The sequence below is a fragment of the Impatiens glandulifera genome, chromosome 4, assembly GCF_907164915.1.
Source record: "Impatiens glandulifera chromosome 4, dImpGla2.1, whole genome shotgun sequence".
Classification (NCBI taxonomy): domain Eukaryota; kingdom Viridiplantae; phylum Streptophyta; class Magnoliopsida; order Ericales; family Balsaminaceae; genus Impatiens; species Impatiens glandulifera.
The window spans coordinates 39,552,996-39,574,589 of record NC_061865.1 but is presented as its reverse complement, the minus strand read 5'-3'; the positions used below and the strand labels follow the sequence as shown (position 1 = coordinate 39,574,589).

Below are 21,594 nucleotides of genomic sequence, written 5' to 3'. Positions count from 1 at the left end.
TATTGTAATATATTAAAATTTTATATTATTATAAAGAAATAATTTTAATATTCTTATAAAATATAGTAAATAAATAAATATATTGATGATTCAATATATTTAATTATGTTTATGGTATTCGGGGCAGAATCGGGGTGAAAACGGGGTGAAATCGGGGCGGGTCGGGGCGGGGGACACAAATACCATCCCCGCCCCATCCTCGTTCGGTTTCGGGGAAAAACCGTCCCAAACGGGGCAATTCGGTTCGGTTTTCACGGGGCGGTTTTAAATTGCCATCCCTAGCTGGAAGTTGTTGTTCTCAAGTTCTGTGGATTCAACAACAGCTCAGAGACTATGGGATTGAGGCTGATGAATCTCCAATTTTCTGCGACAACACAAGTGCTATTGCAATCACCTACAACCCAGTCCTGCATTCTCGGACAAAGCATATTGAAATCAGGCATCACTTCATCCGAGAACACGTCAATCAGAAGCAGATTCGTCTTGAACATGTTCCTACAGATCAACAAACTACAAACATTTTCACGAAACCCCTACTAGAAGCTATATTTTCTCACTTTAGAAACATGTTAGGTCTTGTTGATCTTGATTGATGTGATTATGTGCACAAATTAAGGGGGAACATATTGTTCAAAACGCAAGTGAACAGACGTGAAAGGCATATGTCTTAATTTGTCGTAAGGATTCAGAGTTTGAGAAACACAGCTACTTAGACGAATGTCTACCTTAGCAGTTTCATCTTAATATGAAATTATTGTCTTGGTTATTCTAACCTGCATGGTTAGACGGATACGTCTAATAGACGGATACGTCTAATAGACGTTAGACGTTTTTACGTCATGAGCAAGAGGATGCTCACTTCTAACTAGACATGCGTGTCTCACGTGATGTTATTGCATAGTTAGACGGATACGTCTAATAGACTGATTTTTAAAAAGGAGGTGAAAATGTGAAAAGGAGAATAAACGTCTAACTACTAGTGTAATTAGAATCTTCATCGTTTGGCTATTTGGACAACTGTCCTTTAATTATTTCTGCTCAAGTTCACTTTCCCGCCGAAAACTAAATCAGTCATTCCTCAAAAGAATTAAAGACACGTGTCTCCCAATATGCAAGGAATGACTAATATTTTTTACAACTTTTGCTTGTACACTTAGTATTAAACGTTTGGTTTCATGCTAACATTAAATGTTGTGTTTATTGGGAACTGAATTTTGAAGTTCTTGACGGTAGGAGTAATCATTAGTTTTCTTCTACATGATTTATAGGGTTATTCACTCTAAAAGATAGAAGATCTTTGAAATCAATCTCTCTCTCTTTAGAACTAGAATCGATCAAACCCTTATTCTTCAAATCAAAATGTCATCTTTCTGTCCAAAATCGATTCAAGTGGATTTTCAATCCGTATCCACTTTTCAATCTCCGGGAATGCATAGGATGTTTGAGTCTCTTAAAGCCTCCGGGCTTAGGAAGTTCCTTTCTCCTCATGAACTCTATCACGAACAGCGAGTCAACGAATTTTTCGAAACCGCTAGCTTCTATCAGGATAAAGTTATTGCTGGAGCCGTGATGGGCCAGATGATCTGCATCACCGAAGAGTCTTTCGGTACGTTTTTCCAACTTCCAAAAGTAGGCATTGATGAGTTCTCAACCACTCCTCCTGATCTAATGTTTACGTTGATGAAAGTCTTTTCCGATTCCCCTCAAGTAGATATTCATGGAAAGAAAAATCTCCTGAAGGTCGAATATGCTCTTTTAAGCGATATCGTATCAAAATCCCTTCATTCTAAGGAGTCTTCTTACAAGTATTGTACGAAGGTCTTTCAGATAATGGTGGCTATCACCAGGGGTGTTTCTATCAACTAAACAAGCTTCCTCTTCGGAAATCTTGTGAGAATGGTTGTTGCTCAGAAGAAGATTTTTGGCTTTGATGGTCCTCTTAGCTCTCTTCTTTGTTTCCTTCTGAATAAACCCGATAAGAGTTTTCCCTTCATTCTAAAATTTTGAATTTCCAGAAGGTTTTCGATTATGTTCAAAGGGTGGAGACGCTCAAGACCAAGAAAAGGAAAAAAAGAGAATACTCCAACTCCCCTCTAACCGCAGTCTTAGAGATCTCCTAGGTTGAAGTGAATCCTTTCCAAAGTAAAGTCTAGAAAGAAGAAGAAGAATATAATTTAAATATCTTTTTGAAAGTTCTTTTGAATATTTTTATGATGTTTTGGGGGTAAACTTATTTTGGGTACATTGAACAATGTTTTGTGTGTTTCTTCTGAAAACACTCATATGTGATTGACTTGGATACTTTTGTATGTTTTACTTTCATGCAAAGGGTTTTGTTTATTTATATGATGAATGCATATTTTGGTATATGTATGCAGGTTTGCAATTTCTTCATCAAAAACGGGGAAATTGTTGGGTCAAATTATTTTGACTAAGTGTTAAAATAATTTAACCACTGAGATTTTGATGATAAAATGTCTTATGAGTTTTGATGCAGGTGTATAGAAACAATATTTCATAAGACTTAGCTCTAATGAGGGTGATTAGACCGATTTTGGATTTCGATGCATAGAATTAGATGTACAGTCTAACTCATTGGAGTTAGACGTGTAGTCTAATGAATGCATAGAATAAGACGAACAATCTAACTCATCGGAGTTAGACGTGTAGATAATGAATGCATAGAATTAGACGTACAGTCTAACTCATCGGAGTTAGACGTGTAGTCTAATGAATGTAAAGAATTAGACGTAAGTCTAATGAATACAGGGAATTAGACGTAAGTCTAATGTGTTCGAAATTAAACATACCGTCTAACTCATTGGACTTAGACGTATAGTCTAATAGACTTGTAATTAGACGGGTGGTCTAATAGATATTCGGAATTAGACGTACAGTCTAACTCACCGGAGTTAGACATGTAGTCTAATATATTTATAATTAGACAGATAGTCTAATTTGTTCGGAATTAGACGTGTAGTCTAATTAATGAAAGTTAGACGTGCGTCTAACTCCTTCAGACAAGTCTGAAGTAGAACCGGAATTAGACGTGCAGTCTAATTCAGTGGAGTTAGACGTGCAGTGTAATGGTTATTGGATAATTAGACGTGTAGTCTAATTAATGAAAGTTAGACGTGCGTCTAACTCCTTCAGACAAGTCTGAGGTAGAAGCGGAATTAGACGTGTAGACTAACTCAGTGGAGTTAGACGTACCGTCTAATGGTTATTATAATTAGACGTGTAGTCTAATTAGTGAAAGTTAGACGTGCGTCTAACTCCTTCAGACAAGTCTGAGATAAAACCGGAATTAGACGTGTAGTCTAACTCAGTGGAGTTAGACGTACCGTCTAATGGTTAATATAATTAGACGTAAGTCTAATTCTATTAGACCAGACGGTCTAATAGACGTTATTATTAGAAGGAGATGTTTGATTTCATTAGACTGATTTTACAATCCGTCTAACTGAAATACGTCTAATGCTCAGTTTAGGTAGTATGCTTGAAGCTAACATTTCTCCTACCCACGTGCTATAGCTGTACCCTAATCCTGCTCCACTTTCTAGAGAAGATTAGTACAACAGTTATATGCAACCAACCAAGGAATGCCACGTAAGTGAATTTTCCTCACATTACTTGTTTTGCAGGTACATCCCTGATGGAATATTCGGCACACTACTAGTGATGTACGGCCACGATCCTTGTGCTCAGAACCTGCTGTGTACAATGCAGGCTTTCCAATGGAAGAGTGCCACGTATCATTCTAAAAGATTCGACAGTTAGCTCCTGCTCAGTATTTAACAAATCTAAAGGACAACGGACAATCTGCTTTACGAATTAGCCTCACTGAACGAACAAGCAATCTGATTTTGCAGAGAGAGAAACTACTCAATCATTTTGCTTACTGAACTTATACTGTGAAGCTACTTTTTGATTGTATTGTGTGTGAATCAAGAGAGAGCTAGAATCAAAACACCTTTAGCTGAGTGATATTCTTCATCTTGTAATTGAACAAAAATTGTTCTGTTCAATAGTGAGCTAAATGTATGTAAACTGTATTTGATTCGAATTATATTATAGTGAATCCTTTCGGTGGTTGGAAGAAGGGGTGACGTAGGAGAGTTTCTCCCAACATCCATAAACAAACTGCTGTGTTCTTTCCTTTCTGTCATCTTTTCATATTTCATCTTGTGCTTCAAACTCAAGTAAACAATTCCGCCTTGAATTTGTTTCAAGTGTTTACAAGTGTTTGCGTAGAATAGAAAGCGAATTAAATCCCTAACATGATTTTTTCAAACCGTTTTTCATAAGCCTTCGTCCTTAGCCAGACCCTCGTCTCTATCGATAAAGTCGATCCTATCATTTTCATCAGTATGTACTGAAATGTCTGATAATTCAGGTGGATCTATCATCATTTCTCATCTTGATTGAACATATCCCTTTTATTTTAAATGTATTATAATCTCCCGTGTAAACAACTTCACCATCTAGTTCTTTGAAGTCAAAAAAATACTCTCGAAATGAATTCATATGATAAGTGCAGACTAAATCCAATATCCACAGGCCAGGATGTGATGTTGTGTGTGACATCGACTAAGAGAATTTTGAATCTGCATCACCTTTTTCGTCTGCAACATTTACTTCTTCAGAATCTATTTCTTTCTTCTTCAACTATAGACAATTATTCTTCCAATGCCTTTTCTAGCAACAAAAAGTACATTCATCTTTGAAAACTCTACTTTTGGATTTTCCTCATCCCCTTTTGATTTATTTTTTTGACAGCCCCTGACCACCAATGCTTCCTCTACTCTAACTATTTTGTTTATCCTTTTATCACACTTTCTCAATTCGTGACTATATAAAGTATAACTTCTAGCATCAAAAGATACATTTCCCTTCCTATGAAGTAACGTTGTTTCTAAATGTTCAAATTAATTAGGAAGAGACGATAACAACATCAACGACAATTCTTCATTCTCAAATTTCTGACCACTTTTCTTTAGAAATTTGTCTTGTAATGTTTGTTGTACTTTTTGTGCAAAAGTTTTGTTCTTCACGATATACTTCTTCTCTTTAGACATGCATGATCAAATTGTTCTACACGTCAACTTCTGATTTTTTTAACATCAATAGCAACATTTAGACCTTGTTGGAAAAGAAAATCTAGAACCTTACCTTGCCATGTGCCAAAATGTCCAGTACCATCAAATATTTCCATTGCAAATTTTAAATTCGACATTGAGGTCCTCGTCTAGGATGATGAAGGACTTCATGCCCCTTTTGAAGACTTAACCGCCATGCCTAGGACAAACCTTCGGCTCTGATACCACTTATTGTGGTAAACTAACATATAAAAAAAACCCGAAAGAACATGCTAACAAATTTGATAATGAAGTTCGGCTAAATATTGTCTATGTCCGAGAATTAAGGCTATCAATTAATAAGAAATAAGAGATATAAATATTGGATGTATCAAATCAAAGAGAGAGGAGTTTCTTTTATAGACTAAGAAACTTCTCCCAATCCCATCATTTTCCGACGTGGGATTCTATTTGTGAGGAAAGTTTCTTTTATATACTAAGAAACTTCCCTCACTCCCATCATCATATGATGTGATTCTAATTGTGCCAAAAAAATAACAACAACGTAAAATGGAGAGAATTGAGCATCTATGAGAGCGGAGATGATATTGTTGAGGGAATGAAGTGTTGATAACATTATTTCACTTTTGTGAGTGACTTTGAATCACCAAAGTGTCATTGGATGTTGATGCAGCGAGTTTACTTTGAATCGTCGGAGTGTCGCTGGATGTTTATGATAGTGAGTTGACTTTGTGTCGTCGAAATTTTATTGGATGTTGATGACACCGAGTTAGTTTTGAATCACCAGAGTGTTGCTGGATCTTGATTGGAGTGTCGCATAATATTGATCACAGTGAGTTGACTTTAGAATCGTCGTAGTGTCGCTAAACATAAATGAAAAATGATGATTTTTTTTGGACACAAAGATAGACATATTTAGTTGAGATATAAAGTGCAGTTTTTAAAATGACGACACTACCACGAAAGAGCTCGAGAACAATATAATACCATATAGAATTCTGATCTATAGAAAATATTATTCAAATATAACTTATTGTTTACATAAGAAATGTGTGATATATAAAGGACGTTGAGTGTAATAAAAATAAGAATTAATAATAAATAATAGGTACAGTATAAGTAACATATTCAGTGCAAAAATATTACACAAATTCAAAGAAAAATGGAGATATAATTCTATATCAAAGAATTGTAATCCAATACGGTACGAAACTATGCCACTACTGAAAAAGGGGTCAAAACTGAGAGTAAAAACTTTTGGTAATGACTCTATATCTTTCGGTATAGACCAAATCCCGAAAGTTTGGGTGACTCTCGTTATTCCTCGGTATTGACACTTTCGGTAAATATAATTGGCCGTTTACCGAGAGATATCGTAGAGTTTTCGATTTAGATACCTGAGGGAAAAACTGAAAGTTAATTGGAAAACATTAGGTTTTAATTCCAAAGGGAAAAACCAAAAATTTTCCAATTAACTTTCGGTTTTCCTTTTTAAAAGACACAAGAGATATATTGAAAACTTTCGATTTTTCCCTTTCAAGGAAAACTGAAAGTTTTCCATACAACTCTCGGTTTTTCCTTTTCTAATAAACCCAAGAATTATATTAAAATTTTTTGTTTTTTCCCTTTCAAGAAAAACCAAAGAATTCCATACAACTCTCGGTTTTTCCTTTTGAAATAATCCCGAGAAGTGTATGAAGAACATTCAGTTTTCCCTCTTTCAAGAAAAACCGAAAGCTTTCCATATAACTCTCAGTTTTTCATTTTCAAATAAACCCGAGAGGTATATGTAAAACTCTCGGTTTTTCCTTTTCAAGAAAAACTGAAAAATTTCCATTAACTCTCGATTTTTCCCTACAAAATGTACAAAATATGTCGAGTATTTTTTGCGCAGCCAAAACCTGTTCAGCCAAACCAATATAATAATTCATAAAACAAATAACAATCATAAAACAAATGACCAATCAATCCAAAATTCTCAAACAAACCAATCATCCAAACAAGTTGTTTTAAATTCGAATTAAAACGTACTCAATCAATTCATAAACCTATTTTCAATCGAAATAACCAATCAAAACGTACTAGAATTAGCTGGTGGGGAGAGAAGGGGTGGTTGTTGATGTTGCCTCATAAACATTTCAAAGCTCTCCATTCTTGCATTCGTTTCTAACCTTTCCCTCTCAATTATTGCATTCATTTCTACTTTTTCCCTCTCCATTCTCGTCACAATTTCTACATTTTCCGCTTGCATTTCATTAAGTGTTCGAGTTCTTTCTTCATCCCTCTTTTCCAATTCCTCTAGTTTCATCGCCAATCTTTGATTCTCTTCAAACAATTGATCGGTGGATCGTTGTGAATTGTTGACACTTCGACGATCCTCACGAAAGTGTGTGGGTCGGACGCCTGATCCCACACCGAACACTCCCCCCATGCTTTTGTTGTCCGAACACCCTCTCCGTCAACTCAAAGTTAGATATTTCCGGTTTGGTACTTCTTACTTCCTCCATCTCAACCTACACATTTGAAATAAATTTTCATTTATATAATAAATAAACTATCTATATGTAATTTATTTAAATTCAATTAACTTACAATTTTCTCTTGCGCTCGTTCGTCCGGGACAGGTGCTGGGTTTTCTTTCGTAGGTTTTGGGGTACGGGTCCTCTTGAATACTTCAACGACAGAGGGAGTCTGTCCCATTTCCAGCGCCTGTTGTAATAAATGATTTATAAAATTAATAACAATCATTATATTAAGTTATTAGAAATACATATCAATTTTTCCTCCACTTGAGCAAACGGTTTACTTCCAGTATGATGTGGGAATTTTAGCTTATTTCTGTTAATAACATTGTGTTACGACTTGTTTCGTAAGGTGTGTTTTGGGTTCAAGAATCACGTTCTTGATCTATAAGACCGGTGAAATTCTACAATCAAAGGGCAGCGGAAGGTTTTCAATAGAGAATTTGGGGCGAGGGAATAGAAGAATCAAGGGTGCGAAGAGAAATACTGTTGGTCTATACCAAACAGTCCATAGTAAATAATAATAGATGAATATGGCAGAAGTTCATATCTTCATTATTCTATTCATGGGTCCTTGGGGAAGAAAGATCAGCCTTATATAGGTGATGTCTTGCCCCATAATATTCGGTTACAACAACTTTAAAAGAATAACAGAATTCGGTTTGTAAAATAGAAAAAGAAAGCAAAACAAAATAATAAAACAACAAAACAGAAATCTGGCCCATGTGCACACTAGGGCCGAGACCGGGTGCCGAGAAAGGTTGCTGGAATTTATTCTAGGACCGAGGCCTTGATTTTAGACCCTAACATTATCTCCCCCTTCAAAATTCGTCGCCCTCGACGAAATAAGACCGTGGTCTGCGAGCCTCTAATGCGCATGCTCAATATTTAAAAAAAATTCGGTCGGACTTCAGCAAGTCCAGCAAGTGTCGGAGTCTAGGACCGCATTTCTTAGAAGTCTTCGGTCTTCCTACTCCACGGCCAGTCCTTCCTTCGGCCCAGCACGCCAAGTGCAGCAAAAGGGTCATCTTTCTTCCGGGCATACTCTAGAATGTCTTCAAACAACCAAGCCCAGTCCTTTATCCAGACCAGTAACACATGCGCAACAACATAGCCATGTCTTCCGACTACCTTCCTAGCTGGTGTTCGGTTGTTGGGTTGCTGGGTGAGCCCTTTGATTATTTTTTGGAAATTTTCAGGAGCGTCTTCCAAAACAAGTGAAACAGTTTGGCATTCGTTTTTGCTCTTTATTTGTACCGTGGCAGCAACATTATGATTTTCCAAGGCCTTTTCTAGCTGGCTGCCTTGTATTATGTTGACCCGCGACCGAGGGGCACCTTGCTGGACCGAGAAAGTGTGCAAGATAATGACACGTTCGTCCCTTGTCTCAAGCACCAAAGGTGGGTCATAAAAATCTGATTCTTGGACGGGTTCTTGAACGCGTTCTTGGACTTCTTGATGATTAACCGGGGCCATGAATAATCTGGATTTGCACCTATAATTGGGCTCCCAATTATCATTGCAAGTGTAGCGCTGGTCTTCCTTGGGATCGGTCGTCCGGTTTGTGCTTGGACAGACCGTGTTAACAATGCAAGGCGTGGGCAGCAGCGGCGGTTTGGCATTGTACAAGGGCCTGCGACCGAATCACAACAAGAGATCTTTTTTGAATTTATGCCACGTCAATGCTTCCATATGGTTGCGATTCCGTAAATATGATTCATGCCACGTTCTTGCCTCTTTTGAGAAGTGAGTGCGGACAATGTCCAGCTTTGTGGCATCATTCGTCTTGTTTTCCCTAAAGATTTGCTCGGCAAATAAGAGCCAGCCCTCCAAATCAGTCCCATCAAATTCAGGAATATTAACATTTGTGAGCCGGGTTGGAGGAAGGTAGCAAGAAGCAATATTATAGGGTCGGGTGTCGGGATCTTGGCCATTATTAAACGCACCTTTTTCAATGGCTGTCAGGCTTTTTCCAACAGCATACCTTCTGTTCATATTTGCCAGAAAAGCATTGTGCAAGGCAGCCTGTTCGGTCATATGTTGTTGCAGGGCAGCATTCATGGAGGCATATAGTTGGGTCAGCCCTTCGAGTAGGGTCTTAAGATCATCCATCTTTGCTGCTATCTGGTTTATTTCATTTGAGAATCGTCTTGCTCTGATACCAAGAATGTTACGACTTGTTTCGTAAGGTGTGTTTTGGGTTCAAGAATCACGTTCTTGATCTATAAGACCGGTGAAATTCTACAATCAAAGGGCAGCGGAAGGTTTTTAATAGAGAATTTGGGGGGAGGGAATAGAAGAATCAAGGGTGCGAAGAGAAATACTGTTGGTCTATACCAAACAGTCCATAGTAAATAATAATAGATGAATATGGCAGAAGTTCATATCTTCATTATTCTATTCATGGGTCCTTGGGGAAGAAAGATCAGCCTTATATAGGTGATGTCTTGCCCCATAATATTCGGTTACAACAACTTTAAAAGAATAACAGAATTCGGTTTGTAAAATAGAAAGAGAAAGCAAAACAAAATAATAAAACAACAAAACATAAATCTGGCCGATGTGCACACTAGGGCCGAGACCGGGTACCGAGAAAGGTTGCTGAAATTTATTCTAGGACCGAGGCCTTGATTTTAGACCCTAACACATTGGTACGACTGTTGTGCTGTATTTGAAATAAAAAATGAAGTTAGAATAATTAATATCAGATTTTATTTGAATTATAAAACCGTACCTTAAATTTTTCCATGAAGTAATGGTTGTGACACACAAACCCCCAATCATCTCGATCGTAGTCTCGTGGAGGATTGGCCAGTACCGCTGTCTCGTCTCCTTAATGAATGCATATATAATCCCTATTCAAATCCGAGCGTCATCTATCCCATATCTGTTTGGCGTGTGTCAATCCGGATCTCATCAATACAATCATCAGTAGACTCGAATGGATCTTGGAAAATAAATCATTCAAATGTTATAAAAAAAGTATTGAATGGTTAATGTATAATTAAATAATGATTACTGTCATAGCAATCCCAAGTAAATCCAATTGGTCAACACTTAATTCCTTCCACTTCAGGAGACGGTGTGAGACGGTTGAGGGGTCATGCACAACCGACCCCAAATGTCTATACCACATTGTTCTTCCGTCGCCGACACTGCTGGGCCTCCCATCTACCGCTCTAAAAGTCAGAACAATCTTTTTCCCCGGTGGCCTCTTAGATAGCGCAATATTGTTGTTTTTTTCCCGTCTCTTGCGAGCGGAAGATTCTTCAAAATTATCAAATTCATAATTAGATATAAATCAATATAAATAATAACTAAGTGTAAACATGTTACCTGTCGATAATGGGTCGGGAGTGGAATGATCTTCCTCGTCATCTAATGGTGGTTGATCTCTAGAAGACTCTTCTCGGAGCCTTAAGTTTTCTAACTGTACAAGTAGGTCTTGGTATGGCTTACACAGTTTGCTAGGTGTTTTCCTCATTTTCTTTCAAGTAGTTTTCGGACCTTCAGACATTCTTAATGTATACGATTAATAAATCGGTGAATAATTGAAATAAAGTAGTAATAAGATTGAATATAAAGTAAAAAATATAAATCTACCTAATTAATTAATCTGAACTATATATTGGTAAAACACAGATTTATTTTTGTCACAATCTTCCAACCGGGTCGGGCTGACATATTAGGGGCGTAGAATACTTGTTTTGCTTGACTCAACAATATATACGGGTCCTGACTTTGGGTTTTTAAAATTCAGTTTACATTTATACTTACGAAGCCATATTTATCCACTTTCACTCCTAGTTCTCCCGAGTGTGTATCAAACCACTTACACTTGAATAAGACAACTCGTTTGTGAGAAAAGTATTGTACTTCGATTATATCCGTTAAAACTCTATAGTAAGACATAGTATCTGACACGTTGTACCCTTCAACAAACACCCAACTATTTTGAGTGGTCAAACCTTCGTCGTGTTTTTCTGTATATAATTTGTATCCGTTTACTTTACACCAAACATACATACATGAGTACATACTTGGACCTTCTCCTAAAATCTTGCGCTCTCTTGATATTTCGTTATTTTCTGCTAATTGAGCGACCTATATATATACATTCCCGAAATTTAGTCATTAAAATAAATTTAAAGTTATTAGATATGGTTTTGAATAAACTCACTCTATGCTTGAAATAAGTGACATATGTTTCTCCATGGGACTCATTCTTATTGCAATACTGCATATAATCACTATAAATAGATCGAATATTAAATAGCATACTCTTTAATGCTATTTAATAAGACGTAACATAACAGAAATTATTGAATCTTACATGTAAAAAGGTTCTGCTTCGGAGCAATTTTTCAAAATGTATGAATGAGTTGTCACTCGATTGCTATAATCCAAGTTGTATATTTTTCCGTTGGATAGGTCTTCCAACGATGAAAATACTGAAATGCCCCAGATTTCAGTTTAGCATTTTTTTGGTCTTCTTCCTCCATATACCTGGGACATAAACTAATACTCTCATTTACAAGAGATCTCCCTCTTATTGAGGCTTCAAGGTGGTTTTTATTCTGCAAATATTTTTTCATTGTACCCATGTAATGTTCAAACGGATACATCCATTGATACTGGACAGGTCCCCCAAGTAAAGCCTCAAATGACAAGTGAACTGGGAGATGCATCATGATGTCGAAGATTGACGGTGGAAAAATCATTTCAAATTTGCAAAGTATCAATATAATATCCATGTACAATTGTTCGAGGTCCGCTTCCATCAACTCTTTGAAGCACAACAACCGAAAGAACCGAGACAAAGTTACTAACACATCATACACATTATCTGGAAGTAATCCACGGGTTGCTAAAGGAATAAGATATTCTAATAAAATGTGACAATCATGACTCTTTAATCCTGTAATCTATTTCTCTTCCAAATTTACACAACTGTCGATATTTGAGTAAAAATTATCAGGCAACTTGAGATCTTCCAAAAATTTACAAAAACGTTTTTTATGATCGGATGTCAAAGTAAAATGCGCTTCTGGATAATGAATCACTCCTTCATCATTTATAGGATGTAACCATTGTTTTATGCCTAAGAATTGTAAGTCTTCTCTTTCACATTCATTATTGTTCCCAACACGCTATCACAAATATTTTCTCAAAATGCATCACATCCAAAGTATGTCTCAATAATAGTGATTTCCAATAAGGCAAATAGAAGAAAATGCTAAGTTTGTTCCAATTGTCTCCCCGCGTTTCATGATATATATTAGTTTTCTTGCTCAAATCCGTAGTAAGAATTGTGTCTTCTAGGTCTCGTACTTGCTCGTAACTTTCTTGCCCTGTTAACAATTTAGAGGGCTCTTTGTAATCTATTCGACCATCAAACGACTCTTTATCCCTTCTATATTTGTGTAGTTTGGTGGCAGGAAGCGTCTGTGACCCATGTAACATTGTCTAGAACCATTAACCAATCTAAGAAATACCGTGTCGTTCTTACAACAAGGAAAAGCGAATTTCCCTTTCGAACATCCTGACAAATTCGCGTACGTGGGAAAGTCGTTAATGGTCCATATCAACGCCGCTCGCATGTTAAAGTATTGTAAGGTGTGTGCATCAAATGTTCTCACACCAGTTTACCACAGTTCAACCAACTTGTTGATCAATTGCTGGAGAAATATGTCAATTGCATCTCCTAGACTCTTTGGACCTGGAATTAACATAGATAGAATGAAATTGCTAGAATCCATGCAAGTAGTGGGTGACACATTATAAGGAACGAGAATAACTTGCCAAAAACTATATGACTTTTTCCCATTTGCAAATGGTTAAAACCCATTGCTTGATAAACCCAGTCTTACATTTCGAGATTCCGACGCGAAATCTTTATAATTTTCATCAAACGTTTTCCAAGATAAGGAATCAGTAGGATGTCTCAACGTATCACTATCAACTCTTCATTCCTTATGTCATCTTATCATTGGAGCCGTTTTTAAAGACATGTATAGTCTTTGTAGTCTTGGTATTAGAGAGAAATATCTTAACACCTTAGTTGGAATGAATTTTCAATTTTGCTTCTTTCGAACTGCCCCACTTGTTTGGTCGACTTTCCATATTGAAAGATCGCAAACTCTGCAAGACTTTACATTTTTGTCGTCCTTCTAAAATAACATACATTTGTTCTTACATGCGTTTATCTTCTCATAATTAAGCCCGATATCAGTAATGAATTTTTTACTTTAGTAGTAGGAGTTTGGCAATTGAGCGTCAATCGGTAATATGTCGTCTTTAAGTAGATGCATAAAAACATATCGAACGAAGAATTTGTCCATTGACCGACATTCTTTATGTGAAGTAGTTTTAGTAGTGTTGATGATTTTGTTATTCGAGCACCTTCATACAATGGCCGTTTGGAATCATCAAGAAATTTATAAAATCTTTGCGCTTCCGCGCATGGTTCCTGGTTGTTCGGGCCATTATTAACGTTGGAGAACATATCGTTTATATAATCGTGCATATAACGTTCTTCATTGACCTCTTCATTGACTGTATTATTCCTCTTCGTTCTAGGATCGTTGAATTCCAGCACGACATCCTCCGATTGAACATCATTATCATCCAAGTCATCGACATCATCATCATCATTAACCACGTTAGTAGTGAGTCTCTTTTCTCCATGACAATACCAGTACTCATAATGAACATTTATTCCATAATTGATGAGGTGAGTCTTCACATCATCTATTTTCATAAACGGCGTGTTCAAGAATTTCACGTAAGAATATTTTACGGTTTATCTTCTTGAACTACTAACTGCAAACTCGAGGAATTTGTCAACACCTGCCTCGTAACCTGGATGATCACGACGTAAGGTCATCCAAGTTTTATTGGGTACTTCCATCTTTCAAATAAGATGGAAAACAACCCGCATTATTATTTATTTAACTTTATCTAAATTAATTAGACTTACATTTATCTTACATAATCTCTACCAAATATAACCTATTAAAAACCTAATATCCATAAATCTAATCAAAGTATAACCTAAATCGAACTCAATATAAACCACTTTTTAACATTAATCAAACATAATCAAACAACAATAACACCAAAAATCAACCTAAACATATATCAAATCATTTATGGAATATTCAACCTAATCCAACATCTATCAAACCAAAATATACATTAATATAACCAAAATTTTACCTAAATCAAAATCAATTTAAACCAATTTTTAACATGAATAAAACCAAATATTCATTAATCTAACCAAATCAACCTAATATATAACATATAACTTAATCTAACCAACAATTCAAACATATTCAAAATCATATCTAACCTAAATCAAACCATATCTAACATAAATACAACATAATTAAACATAATCTAACCAACAATTCAAACATATTCATAAAATCTAACCAACAATTCTAACATATTCAAAATCAAATCTAACCTAAATTTAACAAAATCCCTCAATGAAACCAAATCTAACATAAATAAAACCTCAATCAAACCTAAATCAAACCTAAATCAAACCTCAATCAAACCTAAATCAAACATAAATCTAACCTAATGTAACCTAAATCAAAAATAAATTATACCTAATCTAAAAAAAATTAAACATATATTAATTAATAATTCTAACATAAACCCTAAACCTAAAAAACTAGCCTTCAATCGGAGGCTGCAGGAGGAGGCTGAGGCGCTGCAACGGAGTCTTCAATCGGCTAGAGGTACGGCGATCTGGATCTTCAATCGGCGTTGTCTTCAGGCAGCAGGCGGAGGCTGAGGTGCGACGATCAGGTGTCTTCAAACGGCGGAGGCATGGGCAGCATCGTCTTCAATCGGCGGAGAAGTGGGGCGGCGGCGGCGGCGGGTTGGAACGTTCGTCGGATGGCAGCTGGTGGGAGGCGATGGAAGGAGGAATCGGGGGGAGAGAGGAAGGGGAAAAGAAATCAGGGACAGAAGAAAAGAAGAATGCAGTTTTTTATTTTAATAGATCATTACCGAAAGTTATATGAAAATTTTCGGTTTTGATCAATTGACTAATTCCGAGAGTTTTCATAACTCTCGGTTTTGATAAATTAATATTTCTGAGAGATTTGGACATATCTCTCAGTTTTGATCATTTTAAATTTTGAGAGATGTTTATAAATCTCTCGATTTTGACAGATGTATAATTAATTTTAAATAGATAAAACTGAGAGATTTGTGTATATCTCTCGGTTTTGGTGATTAGTACCGAAAGTTATATCATTAACTTTCGGAATTATAACTTTATAAATTGTTAAATTAATTGATTTTCCACTTTCTAATGACTTTGAACAACATTAATTTAACACATTTGATATCCTTAAAACATTACACAATTCATATGATCAAACTTTATACACATTCATATGATCATCAAACACAAAAATACATTTACACTTCTTTGTATAATCAAACACAATCATAAACATTTTAACATTAAACACAATCTTAATTTAAAAAAAACACACACTTGATTAGATTAGTTAGGAGTCTAGAATAGAAAGTAAAAAATCAATTAATTTAACAATTAATGAACTGCTAATACCGAAAGTTAATGGTATAACTTTCGGTTTTGATGGTTATTTCCGAAAGTTATATATCATTAACTTTCGGTATTACTACTTCATAAATTTTTTAAATTAATTGATTTTTCACCTTCTAATAATCTTGAACAACATTACTTTAACACATTTGATATCCTTAAAACATTTACACAATCTCAATACATCATTACAATCAAACTTTACACATAACCTTATTATCATCAAATACAAACATACATATATGCTTTTTATATTATAAAACACAATCACATACATTTATAATATTAAACACAATATTCATTCTTAAAAAATAACACACTTAATGTGATTAAAAAGTTTAGACCAAAAAATTGCAAAAATCAAATAAAATAGGGAATGAATACCGAAAGTTAATTATATAGTTTTCGATACCTACATTCAAAACTGAGAGATTATCAAATATCTTTCGGTTCTGACCTTAAACAATAAGTTTTTTAGGAAGGTTTAAAAACGAAAGTTTATTGGATAACCTTCGCAATTACCCCTCTTAGATTTTCTTAAGGAAGGGTCAAAAGTGAAAGTTTCTAATAAACTTTCGCAAATACCCCTTCCTAACACTTAGAAAAAATTTAGATTTTTTTAAGGAAGGGTCAAATGCGAGAGTTTATTGGAAATCTTTCGCAAATACCTTTTCCCAACATTTAGAAATTTTCATATTTTTTAAGGAAGGGTCAAATGCGAAAGTTTATTGGAAAACTTTCGCAAATAACCTTTTCAGATTTTTTTTAAGGAAGAGTCAAATACGAGAGTTTATTGGAAAACTTTTGCAAATACCCTTTTCAGATTTCTTTTAAGGAAGGGTCAAATGCAAGAATTTATTGGAAAACTTTCGCAATTACCCTTTTCAATTTTTTTTTGAAGAAGGGTCAAATGCGACAGTTTTTTGGAAAACTTTCGCAAATACCCTACAGGTTTTTTTGAAGGAGAGTCAAATGCGAGAGTTTATTAGAAAACTTTCGCAAATACCCTTTCAGATTTTTTAAGGAAGGGTCAAATGCGAGAGTTTATTTGAAAACTTTCGCAAATACCCTTTTCATATGTTTTTGAAGAAGGGTCAAATGCGAGAGTTTATTGGAAAACTTTCGCAAATACCCTTTTCAGATTTTTTTAAGAAATGGTCAAATGCGAGAGTTATTGAAAACTTTCGCAATACCCTTTTCAAATTTTTTAAGGAATGGTCAAATGCGAGAGTTTATTAGAAAATTTTCGCAAATACCCTTTTTAGATTTTTTAATGAAGGGTTAAAGGCGAGAGTTTTCAAATAAACTTTCGCAAATACCCTTTTCAGATTTTTTTAAGAAATAGTCAAATGCGAGAGTTTTCAAATAAACTTTCACAATTACGAATTCTGGGAAGTTAAAACCGAGGGTTTTATAAATAACCTTCACAATTACCATATTTTCCCCATTGTTTGGACTATGGTCTAATCAAAAAATTTCAATGAAATTCTCAAATAAAGGAAAACAAATAAATATAGAAAAAACATTCATAAATGACATTAATAAACCAAAACATAATTATAATTCTTAAAACAAAAACAAAAGTCAAATAGTACCCAATTATCCCAAACATGTTATCCGTCGAACGAAAACGATTACACATAATTATTCAAACACTTAAATGTACTTAGTAGATGGGGAGGTAGGAGGGGGTGGTTGATTATGCCTCATGAAGAAATCAACTTGTTTTTTGAAATTCTCTAGTTTTTGCTTCATTTGAACCCTCTCCGCTTTCAGTTCAGTAACCAATTGAGCTATTTCCATGTCCCTCAATCGGATTTGCTCCAATTCCAACGCTATTTGTCTCGCCTCTTCCGCTGGGACCGACCTTGAGTCAGAACTTGATGCTCTTGCTCTTGTTGCTACTATCAAATTCTGGAATGTCTGAGAACTAATCTTAAATCTAAACTAACTTAAATCTAGCAAACCTAAAACTAACCAATAAAAAATCTAAATCTAACCATATAACATAACCAAATAAAATAAAATCTAACCTTGAATTGGCGGCGACGAAGGCGAGACGGTGAAGAGAAGGAGAAGAGAGGAAGAAGAAGAAGTGAAGCGGTGGCGCGGGTGGAAGAGGGAGAGGAAAAAGAGAAAGGCAGAAAGAAGAAGAGAAGAAGTAGGGTTTCATATTTATAAAGGTCATTACCGAAAGTTTTCTAATTACTTTTGGTTTTGAATCTGAGCAAAACCGAAGGTTTATAAGAACCTGAGAAAAACTGAAGGTTTATAAGAAAACCTTCAGAATTAATCCTTCACAACACTTAGAATTTATTTTAAAAGTTTTATGATGAGTCAAAACCGAAGGTTTATTGGAAAACCTTCGTAATTAATCATTCCCAAACTTAAAATAATTTTAATTTTTGGGGAATGAATCAAAACCGAAGGTTTATTGGAAAACCATCGCAATTAACAATTTAAGGAAAGGTAAACCCAAGGGTTCTTTGAATAACCTTCGCAATTACAATATTTCCAACACTTAGAATTATTATAGTTTTTTTGGGAAGGGCAAAATCGACAGTTCTTTGTAAAACTTTCGGTAAAACTTGTAAAACTAAAGGTTTTACAAGACTCTCGGAATCAATTTTTAATAACGAAAGATTTGTTCCTCTCGGGATCATTTTCGAAAGTTTTTTACAACCTTCGGTAATATCTGTCGGTAAAGGTTAATTTTTTACCAATGTGCATATATTAGGAAGAAATCGACGTAATTGATATTAGGAACCCAATTGATGCCGAAAAGTGTTTCAGATTTTTTATCTTGTTTAAATTGTAATCTTAATGGGTCTCGAGCAAGGAAGCTACTACTTTCGGTTAGAGATGCATTTGCTGAAATTTATATTTAAATTGAAAGACTTTGTCTCATTATGTCAATTGTCATATCGGGTTATCTGTTGGCTACCAAAGCTAAACTAACAGCCCTCCCTACAGCTGCCCCCACAATTTTCCCCTAATGTTCATTGAGGTGATAGATCATGGTGAAACCATTGGAAAATAAAATGGTCACACCAAGGAGATTTTCGACAATCCGCCCCTCCTCTTTGACCACTTTATTTTTTTTTTGTTGTTGGCCCCTCAATCGACGTGCAACTGGATGTTCTTTGTTAAGTATTTGCTACTAATCTTGGGTTGCAGCAACGCCACGAAAATGTAATGACCTCGCTGCCACAATTGACTCAAATTGTTTCAATGTTCACTTTTGTATATCTTAAAAAATTGGATTATCAATTTAAGAGCATCAAAATACAAGATGAAAAACTTAATTCTACTCCTCCCAAACATATCACTAATACATTTTATAAATTTTACACATTTTACAGCAGCCTCACACTTCATACTCTAAGACACGCCCATAGACTAGCATCATTAATAGTCGTTAGCATATCATAAACACCTCCCCTATACGACCCTAGAGATTAAAGTGAATTTTAATCAAAATCTCAATTCTCTAATACTCATACCAATAGGAAGTCCTCACTTATTCAATTTAATCATGTCATTATCACTCATATGACAAAATTTAATATGCAACATTTTGTTGACATCGCCATTAGATAACAAAGGTGGAAAAAACAACTACAACATCACTTATAACTGCCGAGCATTTCAAAACATGTAACATGTCAGACTTCCTTTAACCTTTCATCACGACAACGTCAATAAAGACATCTCGACTCCTCTATTAACCTTCATGAATCCAATTTCACCAATGTAGTTTTACTCTTTCGAATCGGGAGTATTACGAGAGATAATATTTCTCTTAAGATCAGGAACATGTCTCACATTACCAAATATTCGAACCACTCCAACAAACATTGTGATTAGTATTGTTATTATGAGCACGACTTTACAAGATGAATTGTTTTCTATTAATACAACCCCTTTGAAAATTGTATTATATGTTGAAACTATTCCCGATTGAGACACATATGATACGAACATAAGAATCGAGTATGCATTCGCAAATATCATTGTCTTCGGTTTCAACAATATTGGTTTTACCGAAATAAACAAATATCAAAAGAGTTACCAAGTGTTATAAGATTAAGATAAGAGTTTGTTATCATGGATTGTATTTCATCTTGTACTTCTTCATTTTCAAACAATAAAAAAAGTAGACAATTTGAGATTATTTAGGTTAAAATATTAAAATATTAAAATATTCTTTTTTATTTAAAATAAATTTAAAAAAAATGAAATATGAATATTTTAATTAATAAAATAGTGATTTCATTGTTGAAGTTATGTGGTAAGAGATTATTTGAAACTACCAAATATTCCAATATCAAAAAAGCTCTAATTGCTATAGAGAGATTACGTATATATTTTTTCCGGTACCTAATAAATATAGGAAAAAAGTGTTACATATGTATCTATGCTTTATATTTGGTGGGAAGGCATGAAAATTATTATTAGTATGTTAAATCAATAAAATAATGAAGGCAAATATACATAAACAATTTATCACGATAACTCGTTGGATTGAATATGCATTTGTGGTTGTGATTACTATACCAAATTGATCTAAGAAAATTTCTTGATTTGGCATTGTTGCTGTGATTACTATGCCAAATTGATTTAAGACAATTTCTTGATTTCTTATTTAAGAAATACTAAATAATTGGCTAATAACTATGACCAATTATAGACCAATTATAAATGTAAAATGGTTGGCAAAAATTAGACATAAAAAATTATATACTCAAATAATTTTTCAGGGAAAAAAGAAACCTAACTTAAAAATTGGAAGAGTTGATCACTTGGTTAGAGAGCAATAGAAGAAAGGATCAGAAGACATGCCGGTCTTCAAAGACCAATGCACACAAGTGTTAATTACATGAACCGAAGCTTGATCGTGTTGTACTAGAGACAACTAGGGGGAGTAATAAAGTTTTCAAGTTTCATGATAATTAGCTGATGAAAGATATTTTGGCATGTGAAAAATATAATATAATTACATGTTCTTTGCAGATCACTGAAAATGCTATGTTAAAAGTAATGCTGATTTTATTGATCTTAAGTATCAAAGGGCAGTATTTTGTGATCATAGCGATAAGAAGGTGATGTTTCCTGAAAATTGATTATTATTTCGAAGTGTTATGTGCTATGTACTAATCATAATAGTGATTAATCTTTCCATCTTCATATTAGCACTTAATTATTTAGATTGTAAGTTGTGTTATAAAAAACACCACCTAATAATATTTTGATTTTAGATCGCGAATACTCAAAATGTTAAAAATTTATCTTAATTATCATTCAAAATGTATAATTTTTTGACTATTATATATTATCCATTACTAAAAGGTATACAGAGAATTAAGAAAACACTTAGCTA

At 34.7% G+C, this 21,594-nt stretch overlaps 1 protein-coding gene across 1 annotated transcript in view; it reads right to left on the bottom strand.

Annotated features, from left to right (window-relative positions):
- Positions 1-11,105, bottom strand: part of LOC124935114 (homeobox-leucine zipper protein HDG12-like) — a 39,136-nt gene extending 28,031 nt beyond the window's left edge. Inside the window, exons 1-4 of the mRNA XM_047475572.1 lie at positions 10,958-11,105; positions 10,641-10,888; positions 7,692-7,808; positions 7,515-7,612 (exon numbers count right to left, since the gene is read on the bottom strand). Coding sequence (XP_047331528.1) covers positions 7,515-7,612; positions 7,692-7,808; positions 10,641-10,888; positions 10,958-11,105 — 611 coding nt within the window. The remainder of the gene's footprint in view (positions 1-7,514; positions 7,613-7,691; positions 7,809-10,640; positions 10,889-10,957) is intronic.
- Between the last annotated feature and the right edge of the window lie 10,489 nt (positions 11,106-21,594).